The sequence below is a fragment of the Heliangelus exortis genome, chromosome 29, assembly GCF_036169615.1.
Source record: "Heliangelus exortis chromosome 29, bHelExo1.hap1, whole genome shotgun sequence".
NCBI lineage: Eukaryota > Metazoa > Chordata > Aves > Apodiformes > Trochilidae > Heliangelus > Heliangelus exortis.
Window position 1 is genome coordinate 4108790 of NC_092450.1, and position 26141 is coordinate 4134930.

The 26141-nt window shown below is 65.3% G+C and overlaps 3 protein-coding genes across 4 annotated transcripts in view; 2 read left to right on the forward strand and 1 right to left on the reverse strand.

The window, feature by feature from the left end:
• The window catches only part of TOP2A (DNA topoisomerase II alpha), an 86924-nt gene that overhangs the window by 17511 nt on the left and 43272 nt on the right, over positions 1–26141 (forward strand). Inside the window, exon 35 of the mRNA XM_071728596.1 lies at positions 207–1420. Within this exon, the coding sequence (XP_071584697.1) occupies positions 207–353 (147 nt within the window). The 3' untranslated portion in view covers positions 354–1420. The remainder of the gene's footprint in view (positions 1–206; positions 1421–26141) is intronic.
• Positions 3351–5462, forward strand: GJD3 (gap junction protein delta 3). The gene is made up of 2 exons (XM_071728682.1): positions 3351–3431; positions 3759–5462. The coding sequence occupies exon 2, from the start codon at positions 3766–3768 to the stop codon at positions 4492–4494; it is 729 nt and encodes a 242-aa protein (XP_071584783.1). The 5' UTR covers positions 3351–3431; positions 3759–3765; the 3' UTR covers positions 4495–5462.
• On the reverse strand, positions 5382–25414 carry RARA (retinoic acid receptor alpha). 2 transcript variants are annotated; one of them, XM_071728656.1, is made up of 9 exons: positions 25127–25414; positions 18218–18504; positions 8464–8612; positions 8224–8365; positions 7296–7456; positions 7039–7215; positions 6745–6949; positions 6356–6514; positions 5382–6057 (listed from the first exon to the last, which is right to left on the reverse strand). In XM_071728656.1, the coding sequence occupies exons 2-9, from the start codon at positions 18393–18395 to the stop codon at positions 5846–5848; spliced, it is 1383 nt and encodes a 460-aa protein (XP_071584757.1). In that variant the 5' UTR covers positions 18396–18504; positions 25127–25414; the 3' UTR covers positions 5382–5845. The 2 variants fall into 2 exon arrangements, with proteins under 2 accessions (XP_071584757.1, XP_071584759.1); XM_071728658.1 differs by lacking the exons at positions 18218–18504; positions 25127–25414 and adding an exon at positions 13148–13585.

Below are 26141 nucleotides of genomic sequence, written 5' to 3' on the forward strand. Positions count from 1 at the left end.
CAGCACCTCCTGTGTGACACCCATCTTTACCTTGGGGTGGGGAATGGTGGTGGGAAGGGGGGGCCTCAGGCACACAGACCCCAGATTTGATCTCATCAGTCCAAACAACCCCTTTGCCTGTGACACCGTGGTGCCTTTTATGCTAATTGTGTGTCCTGTTTATGCTCAGATTCATGATTCACCTCTTGACTGTGCTTTCCCTCCAGAAATCCAAGGTGGAAGATGATGAGAGCTTCTCTGAGTCAGAGCCTCACGCAGGCAGCTCCGCAGCAGTCGTGCCCCGGACCAGGCCTGGACGTCTCAAAAAGCCTGTCCGGTACTTGGAGTCATCTGATGAGGATGATATGTTCTGAATTTTTTTATAAAGATTTTAAACTGCTCATCCACACCAACCAACCTTCAGCAGAGCTCTTAACTCACCAAAGAGCAACAACTCAGGCTAGGAAATATTTTCATTTCATTTAAGGTAGTCCAAAAATATTTTTTACAAGTGAATACAACTATCTTTTTTTAAAAATAATTTAGCTTTGTTTAAACAGGAACCACCCTTCCCCTTTTCTTGTGAACACCTGAACCACATGCCCAGCTAGTACTGATGCACTCCCATCTTACCTGTTAGCTAGTTGGAAACTTTTGACACTTTGTGGTCATTTTAATGTTTAAGTAGACTTGAGAACATACCAAATACTTTACAATTCCCTCTCCCATAGATAGCTTCCCCTTTAGGTATCTTAAAAAGTAATTAAATATTTAAGTTTTTAACTACACAACCATAGAGCCATTGTGAGGTGTAGGCACGTACAGCTCCCTGCTGGTGGTTTTCTGTCTCCTTTGAGGTCCTTCTGCCTGTGCAAGCCCCCACTGCTCAACCTCTGCCGTGCTGTTTTTAGTCTTTGTTTTTTTAAGTGCAGCTTTAGGAAAGGAGGTTTGTGCAGGCTTGTCTCCACACTGTGCTCCATGTTGGCAGTTTTATCTTCTGGCTGGCTGCCAAGAAAACCCTGTGTTCAACTGGTTCAGCCCAGAAGTCATCTTCAGGTAGGAGATGCCCATGACTGCCAATGCCTTGTCCCATGGAGGTGCTCAGCTGAGCTCAGCCTCTCCTGCCTCTTCATTCCTGGGCACAAAGCTCTTAATTGCTGCACCCACTGCTGTCCCCTCATCCCCTGCAAGGTGAGGCCTCTTTATCACCTTGGTGTCACTGGGTGCTCAGACCTTCCAGCCCCTCAGCTTCCTCAGCAGAAGCAGGGCAAGGTTCTTCACTGGGGTGTTTTTTCTCATTATGTTGGAAGGAGCACTAAGGCATATTTCTTGACTGTCTATTTAAATATTTTTGTGTTTTTCTTCTTGTCCTGTGTTTCTGTCCTTTTTAATGTTTATGTAATGAAAGTGTTTTTTCTCAAGCTTTGTTCAATAAAGAGGAGTTGTCCTCAGCTGCCTCTTCCCTCCGTTTTCCCTTGTGCCGGCTCTCCAGACCCATGAGTTGTCTTTATTCATGGCTGAGCACTTGAAGCTCAGAATTTCTCAGGAGCAAGAGGCCATCAGCTCCCACCCTCTGCTGCCAAGACTGCTCTAAAATGGGTCAGCTCCATTGTCAAACCATGCTCATTATTTCTGAGGTTATTTCCAGTGCTGATTTAGCCAATTTTGGCATTGTTATGGAAATGACCATTGGAGAGCTTGTGTCAAGCCCTCTGCTCAGCCATGATGAAGTGGTGTGGGCTTGGCACAAGCTCTGCTCTGTGCAGGACAGTTTCCTATGCCAGTTCCTCACTGCCAAGGCTGTGGCTGTGCAAAACCACTGCCTGCACCCCCCAGGGTTTCCCAATTCCTGCGAACAGCCATGTGGTACCCAGCACATGCCAGCACAGACCCAGGTTCTGCTTTTGTGGCTATAGGTGAGTGGTGAGGTTCCCAAAGTGTTCCACACTCCTGGGCTAGAAAGCTTCCTCTCGAGTGCTGGTTTGTGCTGAGCCACATCTGGGGCTGGTCACTGGGTGTGGGGGGCAGAAATGGGCTAGCAGGGGGACCCCACAGCACAAGGGATCAGGGTTGCTAATGAAGTGATATCCCATGTGCCCACACCAGGGTGCTCAGCACCCCAGAGCATCACACATAGCTGAAACAGGGCTGGTGTGGGGCTGCCACTGCCTGTGGGCTCTGGGCAGCTGGTGGTAGCCCCTGGGCTGGCACTGGGGCCAAGCAGGGACCCACCCGTGACACCCCCATCTCCCAGGCTGGTGCCTCACCCCACACAGGGAGCTGCAGGACCAACTGGAAAACCACGGGGCCCCCTGTCCCTCACCAGCCATGGCGCGACAGCCAGGTGCTGGCACTATCGGTGCCACCGAGGTGCTTTGCTGGAACCCAGTCAAGTGTGGAAAGTGCTGTCAGATTTTCCACTGCTGGGCTCTGGAGAGCGTCTCTGGCGCGTCCCTGCCGAGGGGCCGAGCTATTTACAGCTCCTGCCTGCAAGTGCCCGCCCCGAGAATCAGTTGTCGCGACTTGCACAGCAAAGGGTGAGGCCGTGGCTGCACTGAGCTGGCTGTGTCACTGCTCCTGTAACCCCACCATCACCCCAAAGGTACAGCTCTGTCCATGAACACACACACAGTGTTCAATTTGGGGTCCGTACCAGGATTTTCTCTTGTCTCTCTGACTGGGGTCTCAGGGATGCAGAGTGCTCTTGTGGGGTGCTGGCCACCAGCCCACCAGGGGCATGGCACAACCCCCTGGGAGCAAGGAGGGCCCAAGGGTGACCCAGCTCAGCCAGAGCTCTGCTCCCATTACCAGAAGGGGACTCTGTGGCACCCGTAAGGGCCACCGGGACTTGTGCTGGCCACACCACGGAGGATTCCTTGCAGAGCATCCCCTGCCACTGCTGCTCCATCTGAGCTAGGGTCCTTGGTCCTTGGGCCCCTCTGTGGCCCCAACAGCCAGGGCATCACAGAGCAGGAGGGGCTGGCACGAGTCTTGAGCATCCCCCAAGTAAGGCTGTGGGACAGGAGCCATCATGGCACCACTGGGTGTGGCCCCATGTGCCCAGGCTCTGCCAGGGCTGGGAAAGTGATGCCAGTGCTGGGGTGGCTTTGGGGGAGCTGAGGGCTGTATGCTGGTACCCCCAGGTCCTGGGCTCTGGGGATGCCAAAGTGTGGGGGAACTTTTGCGTGGGGGTCCAGTGTCCCCTGCACCAACCCTGCAGCTGCTGGCACCAGGGCAGGGACAGCGTCTGTCCTTGAGCCCCCTCAGCAGAGCCGAGCCCTTCCCTCCCCTCCGGGTGCCCCTGTGGCTGCTCTGTCGCTTTAAAAGGACTCCAGGCGTGGCTGTGGGGCCGTCATCCCATCCCAGCTGGACAAGAGACCGGGCAGTCCCAGGACAGCCCTGGACAGCCAGCGTCAGGCGTGCTGGCACGCCGTGGACAGCAACCTCCGCAGGTACCAGGGCTGGACCCTATTTGGCTGGGCTGTGGGAGTTTGGGGGGGATCTGGGGAGGATGAGGGATGGGAAAGCTGCTAGTCCTGCCCCCCAGCTGGTGTCCTTGGACCCAACTCTGGGGCAGTGAGTCTTGGGCCACAGCAAACACTTTGGGACACTGGTGACAGGGTGAGAGGGGCTGGCACTGCCTGGGCACCCTCCCAGGAGCGGGGGTGTGATGCGGTTGGGATTGGCATGGAGGATGGTGAGCTAGAGGGACTGTGCTGCCCACTGGGGTCTGTTCCCGGGGTCACAGCATCCCCCCAGCACTGACCCTGCTCCCGCAGCGTGGTCATGGGCGAGTGGGGATTCCTGAGCTCGCTGCTGGATGCGGTGCAGGAGCACTCGCCCATGGTGGGGCGGTTCTGGCTGGTGGTGATGCTTCTCTTCCGCATCCTGGTCCTGGCCACGGTGGGCAGCGATGTCTTCGAGGACGAGCAGGAGGAATTCGTCTGCAACACACAGCAGCCAGGCTGCAAACCTGTCTGCTACGACGCTGCTTTCCCCATCTCCCACTACCGCTTCCTCGTCTTCCATGTCGTCGTGCTCTCGGCGCCCGCCGCCCTTTTTGTTATCTTTGCCGTGCACCAGGCGGCCAAACCGGGGCGTGAGGGGTCCCCTGGCCAGCGTGCCCGTCGCCTCCAACCCTTTTATGTGGGCAGTGTGGTGGCTCGCATCGCGGCCGAGCTGGGCTTCCTCCTGGGCCAGGCGCTGCTCTATGGCTTCAGGGTGCAGCCGCTCTTCGTCTGCCGACGGCGGCCGTGCCCGCACCACGTCGACTGCTTCGTCTCCCGCCCCACTGAGAAAACCGTCTTCATCCACTTCTACTTCGTGGTGGGGTTGGTCTCAGCACTGCTCAGCCTGGCTGAGCTTGCCCACCTGCTGCGCAAGGGCCCCCCACCCCGAGCCGGCAGCTGCCACCGGCCAGAGGAGCGGGGACCAGCGCCCGGGCAGCCGGCGGGGGCTGCTGAAGAGCCCTGCTGCCCCCCCAGACCCCCGCTTCGGGGGGATCTCACTGTGTAGCTTGTCCTGGCTTCTCATCGCTGGCACAAGCTGTGGTCGTTCTCAGCCTGGTATGTGGCTGGTGCTGGGGAAGCGGGGCCGTGCCGTGTCCCAGTGCCCCCGGTTCCTGTTGTGGGCGGTGGACGGGCCTCACCCGGCAGCTGCTGGAAAAAAAAATATGGACAAAAGAAAAACAAACAGGTTCCATCCCTGCACCACGGCGGGGACGCCCCTGACCCCCACTGTCCCCTCAGCCCAGCGGTGGGGTGGGGTGGGGGGGGCTAGAGTTGTGCCACACCCTGTGCTGGGGGTGTTATGAGTGCATCGGGTCGCTGCGGTCCAGGACTGTCCCTGTTGTAGGGGTACACAATGGCAGCATCAGGGCTACAAAGAGTAGAGCTTTGGGACTGATGAGGGACCCCAGAGAAGGACCCTAGCCCAGCCAGAGCCAGGGACAACAAAGAGGGAGTTCTGAGGTACCCCTCTGCACCAAAGAACCCCCCCCAAAGTTCAGGGTGCTGAAGCCCTGACCCTATTCCCCCTCTTCAAATACCCTCCCACCCCAGTGCCCCCCACAGTAAGAATGAGCCAAGCACTAGAATAAATAAACTTTATTCTGGAGCCAGCCCCCCCTCCCTTACCCCCCCATCCTCCCCATGCCGGCAGAGCCGGGCCCTGCTCCCCACGAGGCTGGGGCTGGCACCGCCGTACGCCCCCGCAGCCCCCACCCCGCCTGGGGGGGCTGGGGCAGGGCCCGCCCGGCGCCCCCTGACTCTAAAACCACTAAAATCTCAACAACAACAAAAAAAAATTTAATAATAATAAATTGTGTGTCCCCCCCCCACCCCTGCCCCGGCAGCGCCCACTGTGCCCCCTCCACCTGCACAGGCCTAAAAACCCCTCCAAACTTTTACAAAGGTTTTAAAACGTATTTATAGATATTTATAGATATTTATATATATATACTTTGCTTTCTTTTCTCTCTTAAATGACTCTGCTTCCTCAGCGTGCGGGGTCTGGCTGGGTCCTCCCCGCTGGACAGCCGGGATGGGGCTGGGGTGGGGGGGCTCGGTGGTCGCAATCCCGTGTGTGCTGGTGCTGGTGGGGCCGGGGGGTCCCCGGGGACGCGGCCGAGGGTCCCCACGCCCCTGAAATGTGACTCAACCAACGCGCTTCGCCCGGGGCTGCAGGGGCCGGGGGCTGCGGGGCTCCCCGTGGGGTCCGCTCCAGCAGGGGGGGGTCCCGGGGTTGTGCCAGCAGGGGGGCTGCTGAGAGTCTACCCCAGAGGGGGCTGCAGCCAGGGCCGAGGCGAAGGGTCCTCCCCCCGTGTGCCGGCGTGCCGGGCTCTGTCCTGGTGCGCGCCGGGCGCAGGTCACGGTGAGTGTGTGGCCGGGCTGCTGCGGTTGGAGCTGGGGGAAAGGCTGGGGCTGCAGCTGCCCGGGGGGGGACCCAGGCTGCCCGCCCGGGGGCCGCCCGGCTGCCCCCCAAGTGTGTCCATGCCCTCCGAGTTCTCCAGCATCTCCTGGATGAGGGGCGGCATCGATCCCGGGATCTCCATCTTCAGTGTGATCACCCGCTCAGCACCTGCAGGATGGGTCAGGGTCAGGGCACTGCCAGATCCCCAAACCAGCACTCCAAAACCAGCACCCCCAAACTGGCACCTCCAAACTGGCACCCCCAAACTGGAACCTCCAAACCAACACCCCCAAACCAGAAACCCTGGCTCTGCTCATCCTGGGTGCCAAGGACAAGAAACATGGCCACATCCCCAGCATCCCTGGAGGACTGGAGCTGTGGGTGTCCTCCCTCCCCCATTCCCTCTGGAGGATGCTGTGTGACCCCCCCGAGGATGCCGATTCCACCCTGGTACATAGAGTCTCACCCTTGGCACTGATGCTGCGGAGATCCGTGATCTTCATGAGCATCTTGGGGAACATGTGTGGCTTGTTGGGCCTCCTCTTCCTCACGTAGATCTTCAACGCCTCCAGCAGAGGCTCCTGTAGCTTGTCCACTCTGTCGGGCTGCTCAAGGTCCTGGCGGTCTGGGGTAGGGGGGAGACAGTGGTTAAGGGGGTGAGGGGGCAGCACACATCCTGTTGTTCCCCTTTAAGCATGGATATGTACTGCAGTATTCCCAGCTCCATGTACTGGGCCCCAAGAGGGACACTGGGCTGGCTCTGCCATAGCAAAGGGCGCCACTGGGGGACTTCTTGGTCAGCCAACAGGCACCGGGGTTCTCCTGAGGCACAGGGCAGGGTCCCCCAGCACCCACCTCCACAGATGAGGCAGATGGCACTGAGCAGCCCCGTCTCAGCATCGTCCATCTCCAGCGGCAGCAGCTGATTGGCGAAGGCGAAGACCAAGTCTGTGAGGGGCCCGAACCCCGCGTTGTGCATCTGCGTGCGGTTCAGTGTCAGCCCATCCGAGAAGGTCATGGTGTCCTGCTCCGGCGTGTAGCGCGTGCAGATCCGCAGGATCTGGGGAGGGCGAGGGGGAGGGGGGGGATGGGGACTCAGCCTGGCGTCCCCCACCCTGTCCCCATCCCTGTCCCTGTCCCTGCTCTCACCAGGATGTCGAGGCAGGCGGCTTTGAGGAGGGTGATCTGGTCGGCGATGGTGAGCGTGGTGAAGCCGGGGAGCTGCTTGGCAAACTCCACCGTCTTGATGATGCACTTGGTGGACAACTCACTGAACTTGTCCCACAGGTCAATGTCCAGGGAGACCCGCTGCTCCGAGCTGTTGTTCTGCAGCAGGAAGCGGGGGGTGAGAGCGCAAGGGATGGTTTCTGCATTCCCCAGGCCCTCCCTCACCCCCTGGCACTCACCGTAGTGTATTTGCCGAGCTGGCAGAGGGCAGGGAAGGTCTCCTGGTGGGCTTTGCGCACCTTCTCGATGAGCTCCTCCACCTCGGGTGTGATGATGTAGCTCTCCGAGCACTCCGGCTTGGGCACATCCTTCTTCTTCTTGTTCCGGTCATTGCGGACGGCTGTGGGGACATGAGGGTCATTGTCAACCCACAGTGCTGCCACCAGCCCATGCAGCTTTCTGCTAAATAAGCCCCAAAGTCATTAGGAAGCAATGAGGGGTGATACCACAGCCAGGGGGGGTGTGGGGCGCACACCCCTGGCCATGGGGGCAGTGCTCAGCTGACACAGTGCAAAGCTGACACAGAAGAAAAACACCTGGGAGAGAAAACGGCAGCTGAGACACAGCACTGGGGAGGGGGGGCAGCGCCAGCCCCCACCCCACAGGGCTCAGCTGCTGTGGGCCAGAGGGGCCAGGATCCCCCTGACGGAATGGGCGAGCTGCGGCCCCTGGGATGCTGAACCCCCCTAGCAGTGCCCACACACCCCCCCCTGGCATCTGCCAGCCCCCTGCCCTGGGGGGACCACAGGCCTCATGGGGCAGGCAGATGGGGCAGGGCTCGGGGAGGCAGCTGCACCCCAGCAGCCACTGCCCCCAGTCACCCACCCCGGTCCCCGCCGCGCCTGGGGGGTACTGCCGGGCACCATGACAACTGGCATGCAGAGCTGTGAGGCCCCATCACCGTCATTTATCTCTGACATCATCAATCACCCATTGCCCAGGCAACAGCCGGGCTGTGACACAAACCCAGGGGGCCCTCCCAGCCCCCCAGGGCCTCGCTGGGCACATAGAGGGGGCTGCTGGGATGGCCCAATGCATTCGGACACCCCCCCCCGCTGCACCCAGGCACAGCGTCCCCATCCCATCCCTGTCCCCATCCCCACTCACACTCCTTGGACATGCCAACTTCGAAGCACTTCTGGAGGCGGCAGTACTGGCACCGGTTGCGTGTCACCTTGTTGATGATGCAGTTCTTGTCCCGGTGGCACGTGTACACCATGTTCTTCTGGATGCTGCGGCGGAAGAAGCCCTGGGGACCCCGTGCACCCCAGTCAGACCCAAGCCCGGGGACCCTGGGGACTTGTGGGGCCCCGCAGAGCCGGTGCCCCTGACACTGGCAGCTCTCACCTTGCAGCCCTCGCAGGCGCTGACTCCGTAGTGGTACCCAGAGGACTTGTCCTGGCAGACGAAGCAGGGCTTGTAGATGCGGGGCAGGGGTGGGGGTGACGGGGGGCTGGGCACGATCTCCTCCGAGCTGGTGCTCTGCGTCTCCACGGCTGTGGGGAAGGCGACAACACTCAGGACACAGAGCCCCCAGACATGGCTGGGACCCCCCACACCCCCACCCCTGAAAGTGCCAGGGCTGGTCCCGGGTCCGGGTGGTCCCTCACACCCCCCCTGCACTGCCCACCCCAGCCATGCATGGCCACAGGGCCAGGTCACACGAGGCCGGCGGGGAGAGGACACAAGCTGGGAAGATGCAACTTGACATTTCCAGGCCATGGAGACGATGTGGAATTCAGGCAGAGACAAAAAAGAAGGAAAAAAAAAAAAAAGAAAAAAAAAAAAGAAAAAAAAAAAAAAAAGACAAGCCCAGAGCCGGGGTCCCAGGAGCCCCCCACATGGGCGCTGATGGTGTCTGCGGGGCCAGAGTGGTGCAGTCCCAGTGCAGAAAGGGGCTGGGTGCTGCACACTACCTCACGTGTGTGCACAGCCTGGGGGGGTCACCTGCTGCACAACCCCCACCCCCAGGAGGGGACAAGTACAGTGGCACCAAGCCAGCATCCCAGGGCCACTGGAAGAGGACATCAAAGACATCCCTGAGACAGGTAGCCCCCGGCCCCTCCAACCTGGGAGAGGGAGACAGAGCTCCCTGCACTCTAAAGCCTTGTGGGACCGGCCTTCTCCCCCCTCCTGCACCCCAAAATCCTGTGGAATGTCTCAGCTGCCTCCTGACCACCAGGACCCCACCCCTGTCTCCCACTGTCCCCCAGAACAGCTCAGGAGGTGTCAGGACCACCCCCATCCAACCAACCCATCACAGCCCCAGGGGGTGGAGGGGCAGGGAGCAGCCAGGGTGCTGGTACCCTGGCATGGGGTGCAGCCAGGCAGGGGTTAAATGCTCCCCAGCTCCTCCGGGATGTTTGCGAATGTTTTTCTGCAGCAGAGCCAAGCGAACCAGTCAAACAGGATATTAAAGGCCCAGCCTGGCCCCCCTCCCGCCTTGCTGGCCCCTGCACCCCAAAAAGGGCTCCAAAAAGTATTCCACCAACCCCCACTTCCCCCTGCGGCTGGGGGTGCTGTAGGACAGACCCTGGCCAGGGGCACCCACCCTGGAACTGAGCTGAGGAGGGGTCCCACTGGGGGTGACCAGAGTTTGGGGAGGTGACACATGAGGGTTGGGGGGTCCATGCCACAGGCCACCCGCCAAAGGTCACAGCTGCAGATGGGGCCAGAGACGGGGACACAAACCCACCTACGAAGCTTGTCCCTCAGCAGAATGGGGACAGGCGAGCGTGCAGGGGTGGGACACGGTGCGCAGTGGGTGGAGGAGAGCGTGGGGGTGGGAGAGAGGCGTGCAGGGTGGGATGCGGGTGCGCGGGTGGGATCCGGGTGGGTGGGGTGGGGTATGGGCATGCAGGGTGGGACACGGGCATGTGGGTGGGATGCGGTTCCCGGGTGGGATCGGGGCGTGCGGAGGCGATCGTGCCGGGCAGAGCTTCCCGGGCGGCACTGAATAAATCACCGCTGCCACTCGAGGGAGCGGAGCCATTAAAGTGACTGAGCGAACGTCGTCTATAATTTATCGCCTCTTTTATATAATTTAAGAACTTCCTCGTGGAGAGCTGCACTCGCAAAATGCAAATCTGACAGGATTTTGATGTGCTGGGTACGGAGGGGGGAGGGGACCCAGCTCCCCCCCCCCCCGCACGGTCCCCAGGCAGGCTGTGCCAGAGCCGCGGGAATCCCCTGCCACCGCAACCACCGGCACAAGGGACAGCTGTGCCACCGTGGAAGGGACAGGGGCACGGACACAGTCCCCTGCCCGGACCCCTCTCCAGGAGCCCCTCGTGCCCCTGCAGGGCAACGGTGGGCACAGAGCAGCACCCAAAGGTGCTGGGGGGGTGCAGGATGGGTGCAAGCCTCCCTTGCTCCCACGGGACTGGGTGCAGGAGGGGCTGCCTGGGGACAGCGAGGACGTCCCCTCCCCCAGCCCAGTCTCCGGGAGCAGGAGAGGCCCCGGCCCCGGCCCTCCGCCCGGGGGAAGCGCAGTCCAGCTGCAGACCAGATGCTGCGGCTCCGCCGGCATCCCCCGGCGAACGCACCGCCCCCGCCCGCGGCCCCGCTTCCCGCCCGCCCCGGGGGACCCCGGGGCACCTCCACACCCGGCACCCCCGCCCCGGCATGGGAAAGCGCCCGCGGAGCCACTCCGCGTGCCAGGGCCCGCGGGAGGACTGCTCCCACACCCCCCAGTCATGGCCAGAGCAGGGATAGGACCAAGGAGGAGGGGTATGGAGAGCAAAGCCCGGCTGGGGGCTGCAGGCCCGGGACGCCTGCAGGAGGGTGGGCACCCACACAGGGCCTTCCTGCACATGAGGGTCCCTCAGCCTCTGCAGAATGAGGGGGGAGAGGGTAGAAGGGTCCCAGGAGCCCCAAGCCGTGGGGTACCCCGGGCCATGGTCCCCACGAGGCATCCCCCCTTGCAAGTCCTCCCCCCTGCCAGCTCTGGGGCTTGAAGTCCCCACCACACCAACTCAACCATCTCTGGGGCCACCCTGTGCCCCAGTGGGGTGATGACCGCACACAACTCAACACCATGTACTGCCTGAGAGCCCCACAACACCCCCACAGAACCCCCTGTGATCACACACTGCCACAGAAAGCCCTCAGTAGGCTCCTGCAAACTCTTCTCCTGCCCTTGGGAACCACCTGGTGCCTCAGTTTCCCCCGCTGTGGCATGCCCAGGCCCCGCTGCAGCGGCGGGCAGGCTCGCCATGCCCCGAGGAGCGGCTCTGGCCCCTCTGTCAGCGAGACGGCGTCCCGCCGGGCAGGGCAGCGCCGGCACCGGGCCAGCAGCCAGCTCCGTGGGGCCAGCCCAGCCACAGCCACAGCTGTCTCTGGGGAAACTGAGGCACGACAAGGCTGCCTCTGACACCACTGAACCATGCTGCGGGCTTGGCACCCCCCTGGGATGGGGAGACACGGCACCTCAATGTGACGCAGGGAACAGGGCACCCTGCCAGGGAGTCCCGCCAGCACCAGCCGCCCACACGCCCGCCGGGTCACGGTCACTGTGACCAAAGCCCAGAGGTGCCCTGGCATGGGCAGGGGCCCCGCGCGCCCCCCCCCAGAGCTGCCTGCCTGGCTGTGGCCTGTGAGGAGAGGGCTCTGGTCTGGTGGCCCCTTCTCCTGAGGACACAGAGGAGGAAAGATGGCCCCATTCCCCCACTCCAGACAGCTGGATGTGGGGGTGACCCTGCACTCAGGGGATGTCACTAGAGCCTGGGACAGACAGTCCCTGCCAGGCTCTCTGCCTGCTGCAGGGTTCTGAAGCTCCTGGCCAGCCCCCCACCGTCCCCAGCTGCAGACAAAGGCCCCTCGCGCCGCACTCGATGCCAGCGGAAAGGTCGAGCGACCCTGAGACAATGGGGCGATCAAGACCTGGGGGGCCACGGCCACAACCCCCCCACCACAGAGCCAGCCACAGGCACCACACCAGGCACCGCTGCAGGAAGGGTGAATCGGCAGCAGGGAGAGGGGCCTGGCAGCCCCCTGGCCCCACTGCACCCAATGGGAGCACCCTGCAGCCCGTATTGGGGTGACAGCCCCACAGCACCCGCAGGGCATTCCCAGGGCCATTACTGCCACAGCCAGCACCCAGGTGCCAGGCCAGCCTGACCGGCTGCTCCTGGTGGGGGTTGTGGGACTCCCAGGCCCGCACCACCTTCACAGCTGGCACAAAGCACAACAGGAACCCATGTCTCCCAGGTCAGCCCAGGATGGGGATGTGCTGCCTGTACCCCTGCCTGTACCCCTGCCTGCTTCCCCTGCCTGCTGCCCACCCCAGCACGAGGTGACCACTCGTCCCGTGTCCCTGGCTGCACAGAGAATGTCCCCAGGGATGGTGGGGACCCACTGGGGACACGGACTGTGACACCCCCGAGACACAGGGCAGAATGCCACCAGCAGGAGTGGAACTGGCCGCATCCCCTCCCCTAGCAACTGGGACCCCCAATCCCAGGGGGGTCACCCCGATGCCCGGCGGAGGGCCCCAGGCTGTCGCCCTCCCTCCACCCGCGCAGCAGCAGCAGGCACAGCGGCTCGGCTGTTAATTGGATTTTGCCGGAGTCCTTATCAGAAGGGAGCGAAATTCCCGGCGGAGCTGGAGCTGCCGCGGCCCCTGCTCGCGGGAAGGGGGTGCGAAGGGGAGAAGGGGGGGTCCCAGCCCCCGCCTGGCCAGGCTCAGCCTCCGAAATAGGACAAGGGTTGTTCATGGCGGCAACTGCGCAGAGCTGGGGCCGGCGATGGAGCCGGCAGGGAGGGCGCTGGGCCGGGGGGGGGCTGAGCCCAGCACCCGCCCCGGGATCGACACCCGGCACCCCGCTCAGCGCCCCCGCCCTTGTGGCCAAGCCCCAAGCACCCATCCCCGCATCCATCTCCGCACCCAGCACCCAGCCCCGCAGCCCCCCCGCCCCCCCCTCCCCCCTCCCCCGCTGGGTTTCGAGGCCGTTCTTCCTCCCCCCTCCTCCCGGGCCGGGCTCCTGCACCGGTGAGTGGGGGGCCCGGCTCCTCCCGGGACGCAGGTACCTACAGCGGCCGGAGCTGCTCCAGGGCGGAGGGCGGCGGGGGGCCCCGCGGGGCGCAGGGGGGGCCCGCTCCGGCAGCAGGCAGCCCCGGCCCGGCCCGTAGAAATCCATCCGGAGGAAGGGGCCGGGGGGCAGCCCCGCCACCGCCGCACCCTCGTACATGGCCTGGGGCCTCGGGGGGGGGGGGAGCAGCTCCCCCGGTCCGGTGGGGCGGCGGGGGGCGGCCCCGGGGCGGTCAGAGCCCCCCTCCCCGGTAGCCGGGCCCCCGGGGCGCCCCTCGCCGCGATGCCATGGCCCCCCCGCCGCTAAGCCGGGGAGCGGGGCCCCGCCGCTCCGTTCCGCGCCCGGGCAGGCGGCGGCGGCGGTGGCGGAGGAGGAGGAGGAGGAGAGGAAGGCGCAGCCCCGCCGGCTCTGCGGCTCCGGCAGCCCCGGTCCCTCCCGACACCAGCCGCCTCCCCACAGCCTTAACCCGCTCCGCGCCGCGGGGCCGCCCCCGTCCTCCCTCGCCTCCTCCTCCTCTTCCTCCCCGCCCCGGGACGGCGGCACCGGACACGGACGCGCAGGGAAACTCGGACACGCGGGGCCGGTGACACGCGGGAGTGGGCCGGGGGCTGCCCGGGACCGGGAGGGGGGGACATGGAGGGGTCGGGGGCTGCCTGGGGCCGGGGGTGGCCACAGAGGGCCGGGGGCTGCCCGGGGTTCATTTGCTTAATGGGATGCGGGTGAACTGCGGGTGAACCCGGTGGGGAAGGGCTCACCTCGCCCTGACCCCCGGCCGCCCCCCCCGGGGTGCGGTGCACGCATGTGTGCATGCATGTGCATGCGTGTGTCCATGTGTGTGCATGCATGTTCCCACTGCAGGAGGGGGTAATGTGCTTGTTTGCCTTCCCACAGCAGAGAGGCCCACGTGTGCTCCAGCAGCACTGCTGCGGGGGGGGAGGGGGTGAGTGGGTGTGTGCACACGAACACGCGTGTGCATTCCTTCTGCACACACGAACATGTGTGTAGCACCATGGCCTCATGGAGCACAGAAGTAGCTGAGCATGTACATACACGTCCACACAGTACACCCTCACTGCATCTGTGTGTGTTCACACCCCCACTGCACACTCACACGTTTGTGCGTGGCCTATGTGGGCCAAAGCTCTGCATGCTCTCCCCTGCCCGTACACACATGTCACCACAGGAGGTGACACCACAAATCTGGTGCCACCCAAGCACCCAAACCCTCATCCAGACCCTGCTGCAGGCAAGGAGGAGCACATGTGTGTGCACAGCTGGACACGGGTGGGAAGATGCGGGTGTCACTGCACACACCAGCCCTGCATGGCCACACGCAATGAGGAGAAACGTGTGTGTATGTATGTGTACACACAGAGACACAAACACACAGCAGCATGCACAGACACACACACATACATTGCACACACCAGCAGCCCCCCATCCTCCACTCCAGCCCCAAAGTGAGCAGCTGGGGTCCTCCCGCTTTTATTTCCAACCCTTCCTCCCCGCCCCTCAAAGAGAGGGGGAGGAAAGGGAAGAAACACGAAACAGGATAAGAAAAAGGCCGTGAGGCGTGTGCGTGTTTGTGTGTGTGTGTCTGTGTGTCCGTGTGTCCATGTGTGTCCGTGTGTGCGCGGCGCAGATCAGCAGCGCCTGTTTAAATAATAATAGAAAGTCAAAGGCTTTGCTTAGCCAGCAGGTTTCTGAACAAAAGCCCAGCGCTCCTCCAACTTCCTGCAGCGAACATGACAAATGTCTGCTTTGACTCATTTACCAGCGCTGGAAAGAATGTGGCTGCGACGGAGGGGACGGAGGGGACGCGGGCCGGTGGCCCTGTCAGGGCTGTGCCCTGCCCGTCCCGCGCCGGCGGCACCGGGAAGAAACGGAGATTAAACAACACCCCCCACCCCCCCCCCCCCCTCAAAGCCTTAAAGGGAGCGGCAAGAGGAACCGGGCAGGGGGAGCACCCCGCGGGGCATGGGGCGACCCCACCGCTCCCACCAGCAGCCTGGTGAGACCCCAGAACGCACATTCCTCCCCCCCCCCCCCCTTGGCAGCACCCCCTGCCCCTCATTCCTTGCCGCCCCGATGCTCCGGGGAACACAAGATGTCTCCAGGAGGATGATGGAGCCAAAGCCACGGGAATCCCACGGGGGACCCTGATCTCCCCAGAATGGCAGCTTCAGGAGTGCGGGGTCACAGCCTCAGCAGACCACGGGCCGTGGGGCAGGGACCCCCCGGGACTCCCAGGCAAACCCATCCAGCCCAGCACCGGGGTACGGGGTGCCCAGCCCCGGCCCCTTCCCCCCATCCCCACGCCTGCACCTCGGGGCCCCGCAGCCCCCCTCCCGCCCGCCCACTTCAAAAGACCCCATTTATCCCCTTCAGCGGCCTTTGAGCGCGGCGAATTCCCGGCCGGCGCAGGCGGCCCCCCCGGCCCCCCGTGACAGTGATAGAAAACCTCCGCCGTAATGGGCTTTCCCAGGCGCGGGGGCCCAGCGCCCAGCCCACCCTCATCAATCTTCCCCGGGCGGGGATGGGGGGCCAGGGAGGGGTCCCCAGCACCGCACCCCGCAGGGGCTCCCCAACCCCCTGCCCTCAGCAGACCGACACACACACACACACACACACACACACACACACACCGGCCCCCGCCGCCCCCACCCGTGGCCCCTGGCCTGCAGGGAGCACGTTTTGCTCATTAATTTTTAAAAATTAATTAATTACGGGGCGCTGCGGGAGAGCGGCTGCGGCGCGGAGGAAATCGGAGCCAGCGGGTAGGGTGACAACCCGGGCCCGGGACTGGGCCCCCCGTCCCGGCAGCCCAGAGCAGGGCCAGGGGGGGCCCGGCTGCAGGGGGAGGGGGCCACTCCGGGGTCCCACTTCCCACAGTCTGGGAACCAGGACAGGGAGTGGGAGGGGACGGGAGGCTGTAGCCCCACGATCCCCTCCACAACTCCCCCCAAAACCCTCCAAGGGCCAGTGCTGGGTGAAGGGACCAAGGGCAAGAGGCCCCCACAAAACCCCTGGGGAAGGGATGAGGGCACAGGCATGGCCCTGGCACCCCCCACACACCAATACGTGTGTGCACACCCACCACAGGGACACGGGTGGCCTCGCATTGCATGTGGGGTGCACAGACACGTGTGTGGGCATGGGGACAGGCAGAGCAGCACTGAGCATTCCCCCCCAGCCACACATCCCTGCACACGCCTACTGCATGCGTGCACACACCACTGCCAGCTCCATGCATGTGCACACTCCCTTGCACGGGGCTTGCACACACACACATGCACACCCGTCATGTGATCACACGCGTGTCCAGACACAGCTGCGAGCCTGGAGATGCCCCACAGCATGAGTGCCCCAGCTGGGCCAGTGGCTCCCAGGTCACCCAGGGACACCCGCCTGGGGCTGGGGGGTACCAAGGGCTCCCTCCCACCCGGGGCAGCCCCAGCACCATGCATGGGATAGGGCCAATCCCCTTCCCCTGCAGCAGGGGCGAAACACAGAGCACCCTGGGAGGCTGGATCCAGCCCCAGCAGCTCCCCCATACCCCCAGCTCCCCTCAAGCCCACTGGATCTCCATCCTGGCACCCACCACCCCAACGGGGCGAACCCAGAGAGGAGGGGACATCCCCACCCTCAGGAGGGCACAGCTGGATGGGCCCCGGGGCTGCACAGCTGCAGCACATCTGGAAAGGGCGGGACAGTGGCAGGGCCAGACATGTGTGAGGAGGGGGTGGCTGCACCGGGACCCTCTGCAGCACCCCCCCAGCAGGGACACAGACAGAGGGGGCACACCAACACCCCTCCCCCCCGTCAGACTGAACGGTGCTACAGGGCGGGGGGTGGGGAACAGAGCTGACACGGTGCCCTCACCCCCCCCATCCCCTCGGATGAACAAGGGGAAACTGAGGCACGGTCCATTTGACTGCCATCAGCCCCAGGACACCCTCCAGCCCTGTCCCCAGTGTCAGAGCAGAGGGGGACAGAGTCGCCCCCCCATTCCCAGCCTGTTCCCACAAAGCCGCGCGGCGGGAACGGCCCCAGAGCCAGCGCGGGGGAGAGGCCCCACCCGCCGCCACCCAGTCGCTGAACTGGTCCCACTGGGTCCCACCGCCGCCGGGGCGGCTCCGGCGGGGGACAGCGCCCGCGGCCGGCCCTGCCCGGGCCTGCACCGTCCCCCGGGGCCAGGGACGGGCCGAGGGGGGGGGGCCGACACACCCCAACACACAGGGGCCTCCCCGACGGCGGGTGCCGCGGGGCACCCATGGAGGCACGGCGCGGGAACGGGTATGGGTGCCCATCCGCAGCGGTGCTGTGGATGGGAAGAAGATGGTGGGGAAGCAGGCATGCTGCGATGCCAGGGCGAGGGTGTGAGGAAGACCCCGGCCCAGAGCCCACCTCCCGCAGCTCCCAGCTGCCAGCACGGCGGGGCGGTGATGGCCGGGGCCGTGATGGACGAGGCTGTCAGGGGGAAATTGAATCAGGAGCAGACGCGATGAGTGCGATGATTTGCCTTCATCACCTCCCCCACGGCGGCCCCCGCTGAACAAAGAGCCGCCGTGGGGACACGGCGTGACATCAACCCCCAGCCCGGCCATGGTGGGTGCTGGGGAGGGTGACAGCCACTGGGCCCTAACCAGAGCCAGCTAGGCCGTTAACAGCCCAGGTATAAACACCGCATTATCGAAGGCGGCCACACAGCAGCAATTAACCTACACCCTGGGTGCCACTGCCTGCTCCGTGCCTCAGTTTCCCCAGCAGCACCGCTAACGGGGACACCTGGGAGGAAGTGCTTGGCACTCACCTCCCATCAGGCATAGAGCCAGCACCCCCCAACATATCACCCCACAGGTGGGTGATGCAGTGGCCAGGAGGAGGTACACATCACCTTCCTTTATCAGTGCCACTGTCCTGGTTCAGGTTATAGAGCAGTGCCAGAGCAGCAGCCTGGGCTCAGCATCCCCATACCATGCTGGGGGCAAACCCTGGCACAGAGGGGTCCCCATAACCCTCACCCCATTGCCAGGGGTCCCATCCACCCTCCGTAGGGTCGCAGTACTCACTGGCAGGTGAGGGGGTGCTGTATCCACTGACAGGCAGTTGGTGCTGGATGCCAGCCAGGGTGCTGGGTGGCGAAAGTCCTCCCAGCATGTGGGGGAAGAAGAAGGCGTAGGGGGGCACGGGATAGCCATTGAGGTGCCCCCCTCCAGGCGTTGGGCAGGAGCTGCTGTTGCTGGCCATGGTGGGGGTCTCCAATGCAGGAGGGGGCTCTCAGGCGTGGGGCGCGGGGGCTGAGCAGAACATGGGGCCTGCGGGAGCCCCGCTGCCGTCCTCGCTGGATGCTGCACCGCTGTGGGGGGAGCAGAGAGAGGGGGTTAGCAGAGGTACTGTGATGCCCAGTCCCCACCCACACTCCGTGCCTCAGTTTCCCCCACCCCACGTCCCCTCCCAGCCCCAGGAGGGCACAGTGGGCTGGGTCCAGAGCTCCCTGTGAGATTAATGACGATTCCCAGATTAATGACACCGGGACGTCGGGGACCGGCAGGCGCAGGGCGCTAATCCCAGCTTAGCAGGCAAGGGGGCAGGGGATGGCATAGGGACACTGCGGCCCCACGGGACACCCCCACGGGCCAGGGGCCGTGTGACAGCCCCAATTCTGTTCCCCCAGGCCTGGCCTGGCAGCAGGGGCACAGGGGGAGGGTCGTGAGGAGCAGCCCCTGTTGCCTCCTCCTGGGGGGCTGTGAGGCAGCTGGGGGGTGGGGACAGGCACACCGAGGTCCCCTGAGGACAGTGGCTCCGCTCCAGCGCGGCTCTCTGCTGTCACGGCCACACGTCCCCGCTGGCTCCTCCACGGCCACTCCTCCCCACGCCTGCACGGAGTTCGAGGGGGCTCAGCCGCGGGGCGGGAGGGGTCTCACCCCCAGCAGCTGAGCCGGGGGAGGGGAGCTCAGCCCGGCCCCCCGCTGCAGGGCTGAGCTCTGCCCGTCGGGACTCAGCCCTCGCCCCGTGCCATGTGCCGCGCCGTGTGCCGGGCCGGCAGCTCCCACCCCAACCCAGCGGGACACGGACCCCGCAGGCCGGGCCAGGCCGGGGGGCGGCGGTGGGAAGGGGGGCGCGGGGCTTTCACAATCCCGGGCTGGCTGTTTATTTAAGCGCTGGCGCGGGGCCCGGCGGGGGCTGTTTATTTGCCGAGAGTGCTGGCTCCCAGCCCCGCGGAGGCGGAAAAGGATCCAGAGGAACAAGGCTGGGCCGCCCGGCGAGGCGCTGGGGAGGGGCCGGGATAGGCACGGCCCTGCCCGCCCCCCCAGCACCCAGCTGGGTGCACCCATTGGAGGCAGGACCCCCATCCTCCCAGCAAACACCAGTACCCAGAGCCCTGGTGCTGCACCCCACCCTGGCGCCCTGCTTGGGCACCCATGGGGTGACCCACGGTGCAGCTGCCCCCCGGGATGGGCACCCAGCAATGGCTGGGGTGGGGGGCATATACCCCCTGGCACAGGGCACCCATCCCGGGGCTGCAGTGAGTGCAGGGTTCCCATGGGCACCACCGGACACTGGTGCCCACTGGGAGCTGCAACTCAGCCCCGAGGACAGACCATGGGGTCCCTGCATGGTGCTGCTACCCCCCCAGTGCGGGGGTCTGCCTGTGGCCCCCTGGCTGGGCCGTGGCCCCAAACTGTGCTGGCCGGGGGGAGCAGAGGGGAGGGAGGCGCGGGAAGAACTGTTTATGTTTGCCGGTGCCAAGTGCTTGCTGGGCACAACGCCAGCCACACCGGGGCCCAATTACTCAACCCACTCTTGTCCCCCCCCCCCAGCACACCACCAGCCTGGGACCCAGCAAGGCCAGCACCACCGGCCTGGCCACTGTGCACCCACAACCCAGTGGGTAGCTGCCAGCCCCCCAGCCCCTTCCCAACCAACCAGCCACAGCCAGGAGGGATCAGGAGGGTCTGGGGGTCCCAGACAACCCCATTCCCATGGGCCTCCCTCAGGACAAGGAGTTGCAGCCCAAAGGAGCCCCCATGGGCCCCTGTGCTGGCTGCTTCCCAACTGGTGGGTCCTGGGTGTTCCAAATGGGAGTCCTGCTCCTGGAGCATCCCAGGCCAGCAGCATGGGGCTGGGGGCCATGCTGCCCCTTGGTGGGGGCCCACCTTTGCCTTCTCCAACGCCTTTTCCTCCAGTCTCCAGCAGGAGCTGGACGGGGCCCGAAGCTTCCTGGAATCCGGCATCTCGTTCCAGCCCCGCGGAAAACAGGGCCATGGGGCCTGGGGCCAAATCCCAGCCATGAGGAACCTCCCGCCCAGGCCGAGGGTGGCCCCCGGGAGTGGATGGACGCACGGATGCGCAGACCAGAGCCATTCCCAGGGCAGGCAGCAGTGTAGCCTGGCGGACCGTGGCTGCCCAAGGCAACCGTGACCCCAAACTGGGGCATGAAACCCCCCGCTGCACCCAGATAGGTCAGGCAGCACTGCCACAGCCCCCCCGAGAGACACCTTCTTCAAACACAGCCCCCAGCTGGGCTGGATTCTCTGCTTACACCTTGGGCAGGGCCACATCCTGCTCCCCTGTCCTGGCATGGCTGACCACAGTGCAGCAGGGGTTGCACCGGATGGCAGCACTGGGACAGTGGCACTGTGACACCCCCCTTACAGTGGCCACCCCTAAACCAGCCTGCCAAGGGGGCCAGGCACCCCCCACCCCACCCAACAGGCTCTCTGACCCCCTGGTGCAGGCAGCAACCCCAGTGCCCATGTCACACCCCAAAGACAGACACGCTTCCTGCCGGGGCACACAGCGCTGGCAGTGCCAGCACCCGGATGCGACACGAGGTGAGCGGGGGCACCGCCCTGTCCCCCCCCGCCACTGTGAGGACAAGCAAGGCCAGGGCTGCTCCTGGGTGCTTGGAGGGGTGGCGGGCAGCAACCGAGCCCTTCCTGTCATGCCTGCGGGCACCACACTCTGGCCGCAGCTTCCCCTTGCTGCTCTCGATTCCCCGGGTGGAGAGGTTTCAGTTCAGCCTTGGCCTTGCTGCCACATCCCCTTGCCACCCCAGAGACTGCCACCCCACTCTCTACCACCCCAGAGACTGCCACCCTGCTCCCCGCCACCCAAGAGACTGCCACCCTGCTCCCTGCCACCCAAGAGACTGCCATCCCGCTCTCTGCCACCTCAGCCCTTTGCCTTGGCACTGCTGTCACCCCAGAGCCACCATCCCAGCCCCTTCCAATCCCTTCCGCTCCCCAAATCTGCCAGGGGTGGCTGCTGCCCGTGTCCCGTGCCCTCACTGGGCCAGGTCACAGGGCAGCCCCGGTGCCAGGGCCAGAGGGAGGGGGTTCCGTGCCCCCCAAGCAGGGGTGGCAGGGGGGGGCCCCCGCTGCGCTGCCGGGCAGGGCAGGAAGCCCGCGGAGCGGCTGTGCGGTCACAGCCTGCGGTTTTCTCGCTGCTGTCAGCACCCAGCCCGGGGCAACCTCACACGCGAGGCCAAGAGCCCGGCTGTCCCCATCGCCAGCAGCACCCCCTGGCTCCCCCCGCACCGGCCAGCACAGCACAGGAGGTGTGCAGTGCCCCCCGGCCGGGACCCCCTCCCCGTATCCCCGCCAACCTCGGCCCTGAGTCACCGTCACGTTTCTCACGTCCCCGGGCAGGCGTGAATCATGGCCCAGCCCGGCAGCAGCGCCAGGGCCGGCGGCACACGCTTGGCACAGGCAGCATGTGCCAGAGCCAGGCTGCCCACGGCCCCCTCCAAGGGGGCCTGAGGTGCTGGGGCCACTGCAGATCCCAGGACCTGCCCAACTCTCCCAAGGGACACCAGTACACCCAGGTCAGCCCCACTGCTGGTCCCCAGGCAGTGCCAGTGTCCCCACACCCTGGCACCCTGTGACACCCATGTCTGGTGGTCCCAACTTCCACCAGCAGTGACACAGGGCTGGGGACACGGCACAGGCTGGTGGGGACAGTGTCCGTGCTGCCTTTCACACTCTGTGGGGACACGCAAGGACCCCAGGGAGCAGCCGCCTGTCCTGCAGCACGGGTCCTTGCCTGACACCCCCACATCCCACTGCCGGGTGGGAGCCACAAACTGAAATTCCACCTGTCGTGGCCGGGCCAGCTCCGGTTACACCGGGAACGTGCTGCTCCGGTTACACCTCCTGCACCCGCCGCCAGCCACACCATTCTTCTGTGGGAACAGGTGCCACAGCCCCCACCACGGCCCCCGCCACCACCACGGCTGTGCCACCACCAGCGTGCCATGCCAGTGCCAGGCCTCCGTCCCACACACCATGGCACAGCCTGGCAGCACCCTGGGGACCCCCCACCCACACGGCGGAGACACCCCCAGGCCCACCCCGCGGTGCAGCCCTGACCCTCGGGATGAGCCCAGGGACCGGCAGGTCCTGCAGCCCCACAGGGGATGCCCCGGTACCAGGGGTGCCCCATCCTGGTTCCCTGCAGGGCTCCCGGGAATTGAAGCCCGGCAGCCACTCGCAGCAGCAGCAGCTCCCGGTTGTTTTTAGCCCTGGATGCGGCAGCCGGCGCCCTGGGAATGGCGTGCCGGGAACAGCGGCCCCAGACAGCCCTTTCTGGCTCGGCGACAGCCGGCAGACAAGTGCAGCTGGCTGTGCCGCTGGCCGTGCACGGGGCCGCTCGGGACACAACGCCCGTGGCCAGCGTGGGTGGACGAGGTGGCATCTCCAGACATTGGGATTTGGTGGCACTGTGCCCCCCAGGCTCCCAGGGACCAGGATCAGGCCAGGGACGTGACATACCTGGGGGACTGGGGGGACGGGTGGGTGTCCCAGCACCACAACCCACTGTGCCAGCTGCAGAATGGGGGGGGCAGATGAGTGGCGGTGCTATGTCCCCTGTCCCCTGTCACCGCCTGGCAGCTGTGGCTCAACCGGGGATGGCAGAGGCCGGGACGGGCGCACGAGGCCCCTCGTCGGGCCCTGCCACGAGCCACCCCCCGCTAAGCTGCCTTCAGCCGCAGGGAGATTAACCCATTTTCCGTAATCAGCACATGTGTCACCGCAGATATGATCGCGGGGCCCCCCCGTGCCTGCCGGCATTGCAGCCCTTCCCCCCGAAGAGATGGCACTGCCACGGGGGGCCCTGCGGCACGGGGGTGCCCCACGGCGCAGCGTGACGGCGGGTGCTGAGGGTCCCTGAGCACACACCACAAGGGCCCCACAACTGAAGGGCCCCCCCTTGATTTGCTGCAGGAACACCCCAAAAAGGGTCAGGGGACCCCAGAGCCCTGCCACCCATCACGGCAGCAATGGCATCAATGCAGAGCCGTGGCCGAGGACACGCTCAGCCCAGTGTGGCACGTCGACACGCCAGAGCCTCCCGGTTATAAATAGCCAGAGCGGTGGAGCTGGTGAATCCCAGCGCCGCAGGGCAGGCGGCGGCACCAGGCTCGGCGACCGCGACGCTGCTGCCAGCACAGGGACACGGCGGGCATGCAAGGACAGCCAGGATAAGTTGGGCATCCTGGCTGCTGGGACGTGGCAGTCGTGGGCACCGGGCAATGCGGGATGGGGCAGCGGGCCCTGCCCCCCTCCCTGTGCCCACTGGTGATGGCAGCTGTGTCACCTGGAGGGGACATTGGTGGCAGCTGTGTCATCACCCAGAGGGACATCGAGCAGTGGATGAAGGGGCTGGGTACTCACTGGCATCCCTGGCACAAGCAGCCAGGGGGCCACCCATAACCCTGCACCACAGCAAGGTCACCCCCAAGGGCAGGGCGCCGGGGCCCACGGGTGACATATGGCCCGGGAGCGATGGCCGCAGGGCCGCTAAGCCACCGAGCCCTCACCCGCTAATCCCAGCACGGAGTGTCACACCCAAAGCCACCAGACCCACACACACACCAGGGACAGTGGGACAAGTCACCCCCCCACAGTGGGGTCACCCCTCACCAAAGCTGGGGGACCCTCCTCCCTGCCACCCAACGGAGGTCAAAGGTCAGAGGCACGGATCTAGAGGAACACACAATCTCCAGGGAGCTGGGAGGGGGCTCTACCCTGACCCCTCCTCACCACAGACCTCACTGCTCTGCTGCCCGGACCGGGGGAGTCCGTCCCCCCACACACACACTGGGAACCCCCGGCGGGGCAGCACCCCCCCCTCACCGCAGCTGCCGCTGACAGGGAACCGAGCCCTCACGGCCCCTTGGCAGCGGCTGAGCCCGTCGCCCACCCCCCTCCCCGGTCCCCCCCGCCCCGGGCCCTGTCATCCACGGAGAGCGATGGCTTCCTCCGCCCGGCGGCCAGGAAACGGCGCAGACGCCGTTCTCGGACCCCCGCCTCGGCGGCGTTCCCCCTCCCGCACCCCGAAAAGGGGAAGCGGTCCCGTTTCCCCCCCACCCCCCCTCTACGCCACCACCGGATGGGATGGGAGGAGGGAGGACGGGGATCCCGGAGGGGTATCACCCTCCGTGGTGATTCCCACCCCCCCCCTTTCGGTGCAGGGGATCGCAGTCCAAACGCGTTGTCCTTACCGGGGCGGGGGGTTCAGGAGCACCCAGGCAGCCGGTACTGGTAACTGGAGGGGGGGGGCAAAGGGGGGACCCGACACTTCTAAAGCCGCGATCCAGAACAAGGTGTCCCCCTCTTGGGGGCTCACGGTAGCCTGGGCCAAGCAAGGGCCCCCACCACCGAGACGGAGCGAGGGGGATCCCCCGTTACCGGCGGGGGATCCCCAGCGCTGCTTGCCGAAGAGGGGGGAAGAGATTGCCCCCGCATTACCGCCCTGGGACTTCCCTCCCGCCCCCTAGAGCCACCCCCTCCTGGGGCAGGAGCTCCAGCAGCCCCTCCCGGGGCGGGGACACCGCGACCCCCCACATCCCCGGTAGGACCCTCCTCCGGTGCTTCTACCCCCCCACACACACACACACACCGGCGCAACTCCCCCACCACCACCACCCCGGGAATGCGCTCCCGTTCCCGCAGCACCGGGGGCTCGCTCATTACCTTGATCACGGCGGCGACTTCACACCCAAATCCTTAGCACCGGGAAGCTCCCGGGGGCGGCTGCATGGCGGCGGCGAGCAGTGGCGGGGGAGGGGGGGGGGGGGGGGGGAACGTCGGAGACCACGGGGAAAGAAGATGAGGAAGGAGGGCGGGAGGGGGGGGGGTAGGGGAGGGGAAGGACGGAAAAACCGACCCGGCTTAACGGGTGAAGGAAAGAGCGAACCGGGGGGGGCTTAACGAGCGGCGGCCGCGGCCATTGCGAGTCATGTGCTCGCGGGGAAACTTTACCCGGGGCTGGGCCGGGCGGGGCGGCGGCGGCGGCGGAGGGCGGGGGGGGAACGGGGGAGGAAGCCACGCCCCTCCGAGCGGCCACGCCCACGACACGCCCCGCCAGCCAATGGGGCGCCGCCTCCGCGGCGCCCCATTGGCTGGCGGGGCGTGTCGTGGGCGTGGCCGGCGCGACATTGGAACCCTTTGAAGTCCCCAGAAGGCGGAAGGGGGTGCGGAGGGGGGGGGGGGGGGGGAGACACATTGGGGGGGGGCCTCTTAAAGGGACCGCGCAACCACAATCTCACCCCCCCCTCCAATTCGGTGCCCCTCAGTCTTATTAAAGCAGCACACTCGTGTCTACCCCTCCACGCCGAGATATCCCCCCATCGCTCTGCTAGACGCGTGTGAGGAGTTCGGGTGTGCTCAGCGTGTACCCATTAGGGTCCTGCTGTGTGTGTGCCCCCCACCCTGTACCACGGGGGATTGTTACACGGCTCCCGTGCCTCAGTTTCTCTCGGCAGTTGACTTCATGAACACCCATGGCCGCTGGGGCCTTCCCCAGCACACCGTGGCGGCGAGGCCCAGCTGCCGGCGTGTGCTCAGCCCAGAGGAATGTGCCAAATCACTCCCAGATGTGGAGGGCGGACAACCCACCGCCCCCTCCGTGGCCCACCGGGGTGGCCAGCGGGCACCAGGGACCCCGCACTACCCCACCATGGGGGCAAAACCCACTGCTGGATCGATC